This window comes from Eretmochelys imbricata, chromosome 1 (assembly GCF_965152235.1).
Source record: "Eretmochelys imbricata isolate rEreImb1 chromosome 1, rEreImb1.hap1, whole genome shotgun sequence".
NCBI classification, from domain to species: domain Eukaryota; kingdom Metazoa; phylum Chordata; order Testudines; family Cheloniidae; genus Eretmochelys; species Eretmochelys imbricata.
In genome coordinates, this window is record NC_135572.1 from 6,784,600 (window position 1) to 6,790,525 (window position 5,926).

Below are 5,926 nucleotides of genomic sequence, written 5' to 3' on the forward strand. Positions count from 1 at the left end.
AATACCACAACACTTGTGCCCCTAGTACCCATTCTCTTGAGTACACAATTATAGCCCAGCATGATTATGCCTGTTTCCATGAGCGAAACTTGGCTCCCTTCCAACACAAGAACTGCATTGTGGATCAGACCTATGGTACATCTAGTCCAGAGTCCTCTTTCCGACAGTGAGAGTCCCAGGTGCTTCAGTACAAGGTGTAACAACCTAGGAGTGAGTGGATGGGGGGTTGACCTGACCATCATGAGGTTGTCACCCTAATGCCTAACAGCTAGAGATTGGCTTGTGCCCTGAAACACATTGGCATATAGGCTTTCCTAAATATTTATTTTGCTGTAACTATTGTAACTGGATAGTCTCACTATCCATGTAAATGTCCAAACACTGACTGATCCTTGCTTAGCTCATGGACCCAATTATGTCTTGTGACAATGAGTTCCTCAGTTTACTTAGGGATCAAGTGAAGAAAGCATTCTTTTTTTATCTGTTTTGAATTTGCCACATTTCAGTGTAATTGAATGTCCTCTTGATCTTTTGTTGGAGAGTAGATAGAGCATGTGTTCTCGCTCTCTCCTTCCAGTCCGTATTTTACAGACTTTTCTCATATCTCCTCTTATTTCTCATATCTCCTCCTTTGTAAGGTAACAATCCCAGGCTTTTCAACCTTTCTCCTTGATCATTCCCTGAACCCCTCTAGTTCTGCAATATCCTGTGTGAGAAGGGTGACCAGTACTACACAGAGGAGTCCAGAGGAGAGTGAAACATTGTCTGACTGATCTCAATACATTGTATTTTCTGTATGATTCACCATCCCACTCCTTCTGGGTTCCAATGTTTTGCTTAGTTTCTGTCCCTGCTTGCACTGTGAGCAGGGTTTCCCAGAGCTGTGTAGCATGATGCCCAGCTCCCTGTCCTGAGTTCATACCGTTAAATTACAACCTTGTTAGGTGTTTGAGGAGTTCAAGCTTTCCCCTCCAATGTGAATACATGTTTCAGTTATTAACATTGAAGGTAATGTGCCATTCACCTGGCTTGATTAGCTCCCTCTGAGGACTTCTCTGGACTTGACTATGACCTAAATAATTTGGAGCCATCTGCAATAGTTGCCACCTCGCTGTTCACCCCCATTCTAGACTGTTAATAACTATGAAATGTATTTTTTTTATAATTGTTATAGAGCGTGTAAGCCCCTCACTATGTTTCTGTCCCTTCACAGGAACCTTGAGCATTTCTGAACCTGATTGACATATTGACAACCTTATGGCAGATTTCAATCGCACACCCTCTGACCCTTCAACATTCATCCTAATGGGCATCTCTGGGCTAGAAGCTGCTCACATCTGGATTTCCATCCCATTCTCTATGTTCTACATTATTGGCCTGTTAGGAAATTTCATGCTTCTGTTTGTGGTAGGCAAGGAGCAGACCCTCCAGAAGCCGATGTACCTGCTGCTCTGCATGCTGGCACTCACAGACATCTGCATATCTACCTCCGTCATGCCAAACGCACTGTGTATATTTTGGTTTAATTTGAAAGGTATTACTGTGGGTGGCTGCCTCACCCAGATGTTCTTCCTTCACTCAGTTTCTATTATTCAGTCAGCTGTCCTCGTGACAATGGCCTTTGATCGCTATGTTGCCATATGTAACCCTCTGAGATACGCCACCATCCTCACCAATGCACGAATAGCTAAGCTAGGGCTAGTGGGTTTGATAAGAGCTGTTCTCTTCATTCTGCCCCTGCCCCTGCTCCTGAGTAGGCAGCCATTCTGTGCCAACCACATTATCCCCCACACGTATTGTGAGCACATGGCTGTGGTGAAGATGTCATGTGGGGAAACCACAGTCAATAAGATGTATGGCTTGGTGATAGCATTTGTAGTCTTAGGGTTAGATCTTATGCTCATTGCCCTGTCCTATGGTCTGATTATCAGGGCTGTCCTCAGAATCTCCTCCAAGAAAGCCCACCAGAAAGCCCTTAACACCTGCACAGCCCACATCTGTGTGATGCTAATGTCTTATCCTCCCTTCTTCTTTTCCACTCTGACACATAGGTTCGGTCAGGGCATCGCTCCTCACATTCATATTATCTTGGCCAACCTCTATTTCCTCCTCCCCACCATGCTCAATCCTATCATCTACGGCGTCAAAAACAAAGAGCTTCGTGAGAAAGTGGTCAAATGCACTTGCAGAATGTGCTTTCTCAGGGGCCACTGACTTTAAAACTTTCTGACTAGAGGGGGAAAGGATATCTCCTTGTTAATCATGGGTGCTCTCTCCTAGTTAGGCTAAACTCACCATTGTGGAAGTTCATAGTCTGAGAAATTCTTCACACCTAATGACTTATCACTCCATTATCAAGCAGTGCTCTCTCCATTGCTGAGTTCCCTCTCTGACCATCACCTGACCTCTTTCAGCATCACCCATCAGCCCCTAAACCCTGTCACTTGGCCTTTCCATGACTTTCAGACCACCAGAAGATAATGCAGCTTTCTGGCGTAAGGTGGCTTTGCATTAATACCTGTGTGTAGAGGATTCTTGATCAGTTTGACAGACTGAATCTATGCTTCTACATAGACAAAGAAAAAGAAAGAAACAACAATGCTGAACTTCTTTTTCATATGTTCAGAGATCTGGTGAGTAAAATTTACCTGATTTTCCTATGTCCAGTGATTCGGGAAGCCTGTAGGATAAACCAAATATTTCAACTGGAAAGTGATAATACAGGAAAGCTGCTGCAGGAATTGAAGACATTCTTCTAGAGCTTATTGGTTAGATTTGTGAAACTGTGTATTTTTGAGAACGGGACTACTGTATTAAACTACAACCAAAACCATTGAGCTGCTCTCAGGTTGGAACTTTCAAAACAGACACTAACAGTTCACACTGTCGAAGATCTCAAAATAGGTGTTGAGATTTCATGTTGGAGTTTTTGAAACAGATGAAACAGATTGCCACCAAATGTTGAGGTGATTGAATCACTTGCAGTATTAAGTCCTTCTACTGTGCTCAGCTCTGCATGAGCTAGGTTGGCTGATATCTCATTTTTGCCATTGGTTTGTGGAGAGCTTGGACAGTTGGAGCAGCAGTGGAGAGTTTTGCTGATGGTTCACTGGCCTCATGCTCAGGAAAACCAAGTTGAGCAGTTTGGGGTTGAAGTTCTCGAAAACACGGATTCGGCTGAGGACAAAGACTTTAGTGAACTTGGCTTGTTTGCTCTTTCATTACTTTTGTTACCTTTTAGCAATGCTGCAGTTGAATGATTGTTTTTTCTCAGATGAACTTGATATAAACAAAATTGTGCAAGAAGATGCAAGAGGAACTTATAGAAAACATTCTTATTAGGGCACATATACAATGACACAAAATCTGTTGTGAACAGTTTGCACCAAAGAAAGAAATAATTGCTGTGGTCACTGCTGATGTATGAGCAGTAGGAGGAGCATTCTACTCCAAAGGAAGACAGCGAGGATGAAATGTTGCCATTTAGAGATTAACAGCAACAAGCTAATTCAACTCAAAATATGGATGTTGATTACCATCATTGAATGCCATTAGAAAAAACATAACATAATAATGTGATTTTTTGTTTTTAGACTACATAAGTCTTGGGATACTTTTGGATTATTTTTAATACAGTCATTTTTTTAAACACCTGTCAATCCTCAGTTGGGATACTAGTCCCAGTACTGGGGGTTTGATTTTGTTTGTCATCTCATAGCTTTGTTGCTAAGGTGCATCAACTCCTGCTGGGGCTTGTAGCTTTTTAAAAAGAAATCAAATCTGTACTAGATATCTAATGAAATCTTCCATTTCTTTCTTGATGTATAGGCCAATGTGTTGATTAAAAAATACCCCTTTGCTTCAAGAAATAGAGCTAATTTTGGGTTAGTTTTTAAATGACTTTGGGCTAATAATGCAGTAGAAAGCTGGCAGTCTTTCAAGCTGAGCTGGAGGGAGAGCAGCAGCAGCCAGAAACATAAGGGGCAGAGAAGCAGCCCAGAAGGCAGAAGGGTGTACGTGTATGAGATGGAAGGACAGATGCTGGGGAGAAGAATACTGCAACCTAGAGCCTAAGGGAGTATGACCACCACCAGGACAGATGCCTCACTTACAGTATCAGGCAGAGCAGCCACGGCCTGGGTAGGAGGCACGGGACATGTGAGGAACAAACTGGGAACATTTCTTACATACCAGAATTAGCTGTTTGTGGTGTTCCCCATGCCTGCAGAGTGGGGTTCCTTGTTTCTTGAACATTTCTCTTTTTTTTAAATTTTTTTAACCATTATTGTTTAGTAAAATATATTTGGTTTGAACATAATGTCATGATCAGAGAGTCACGGAAGCATTTGGTGTGAAGAGGGCACACTGGAGTGGGGCCACCCTAGCACCTGTCCTAAGTGACCACAATGAGACTGGTGCTTCAGCCTGCCAGGAATCCTGGGCCCAGCCATGTCATCATTACAAGGACTTTGCTACACAGGAGAGTGTAAGGGGAGTGTGACGGGTTGGATCACAGAAAACCCCTGGGAGCTGCTGCCTGATGTGCCAAGATTACTTCTGCTCCTGCTTTCCTGCCCCTAGCAGCTTACGACTTCAGAGCCCTGCCTGGTTTGAGCCAGACCCACTAGCCTGCTGCAAACCCAGACCCAGGTCTGAACCGCTTCCCCTAACAGCTGCAGGCTTAACTGAAGGCCAGTTAAGAAGTGTTCCTGCCTTTGACACTCAGATGCCCAATTCCCAATGGTGCCAAACCCTAAATAAATCCCTTTTACCCTGTATAAAGCTTATACAGGGTAAACTCATAAATTGTTCACCATCTATAACACTGACAGAGAGATATGCACAGCTGTCGTCCCCCCCGCCCCCTGCAAGTATTAATACATACTCTGGGTTAATTAATAAATAAAAAGTGATTTTATTAAATACAGAAAGTAGGATTTAAGTGGTTCCAAGTAGTAACAGACAGAACAAAGTGAATTACCAAGTAAAAGAAAATAAAACACACAAATCTAAGCCTAATACAGTAATAAAACTGAATACAGATAAAATCTCACTCTCAGAGATGGTTCAATAAGTTTCTTTCACAGACTGGACACCTTCCCAGTCTGGGTACAATCCTTTCCCCTGATACAGCCCTTGTTCCAGCTCAGCTCAGGGTATCTGGGGGATTGCTCATGATGGACTCCTTTTGTTCTGTTCCACAGCTTTTATATCTTTTGCATAAGGTGGGAATCCTTGGTCCCTCTCTGGGTTCCCACCCCTTCCTTCTCAATGGAAAAGCACAAGGTTAAAGATGGATTCCAGTTCAGGTGACATGATCACATGTCATGGTAAGACCCCAAGCCTTCATTCCTCCCACCCTGACTCAAGGAAGACATGACTGCAAATAGAGACATCCCAGTCAATTGTCTAGCTTCATGGGAGCCATTAAGATTCCAAACCACCATTAATGGCCCACACTTTGCATAATTAAAATAGGCCCTCAGAGTTATATTTCATATTTCTAGTTTCAGATACAAGAGTGATACATTTATACAAATAGGATGACCACACTCAGTAACTTATAAGCTTTGTAATGATACCTTACAAGAGACCTTTTGCATGAAGCATATTCTAGTTACATTATATTCACACTCATCATTATTTCATAAAATAATATAGAGTGCAAAGTCACAGGGAGTCGTTGAGGTTAGGCAGGTCTCTGGGTAAAGGGTGTGGGAGTGGGGACTCAAACCCTTTCACTAGCCAATTCTCCTGGGTAGTGCAGAAGCCAGGAAAGTTTCCCACAACAGCAGGACCATTGCCCTGCATACAGTACGGAATGGGACAAACTAGATTTTGGGCTGGATTTTAGTGATGTATAAAGAGAGGTGTAACTTGTGAAATCTTCATATAAAGGAAAAAAGCTGAAGTGTGTAACTTTGGG

At 42.8% G+C, this 5,926-nt stretch overlaps 1 protein-coding gene across 1 annotated transcript; it reads left to right on the forward strand.

Moving 5' to 3' along the window:
* The first annotated feature begins 707 nt into the window (after positions 1–707).
* Positions 708–2,214, forward strand: LOC144278999 (olfactory receptor 52P1-like). Its single transcript, XM_077840410.1, has 2 exons — positions 708–753; positions 1,214–2,214. Exon 2 carries the CDS (start codon positions 1,258–1,260, stop codon positions 2,212–2,214), a length of 957 nt encoding a protein of 318 aa, XP_077696536.1. The 5' UTR covers positions 708–753; positions 1,214–1,257.
* The last annotated feature ends 3,712 nt before the right edge of the window (positions 2,215–5,926 follow it).

Excerpts from the sequence above, each read along its gene's own strand:
- LOC144278999 (XM_077840410.1), top strand. The coding sequence starts at position 1,258 with ATGGCAGATTTCAATCGCACACCCTCTGACCCTTCAACATTCATCCTA.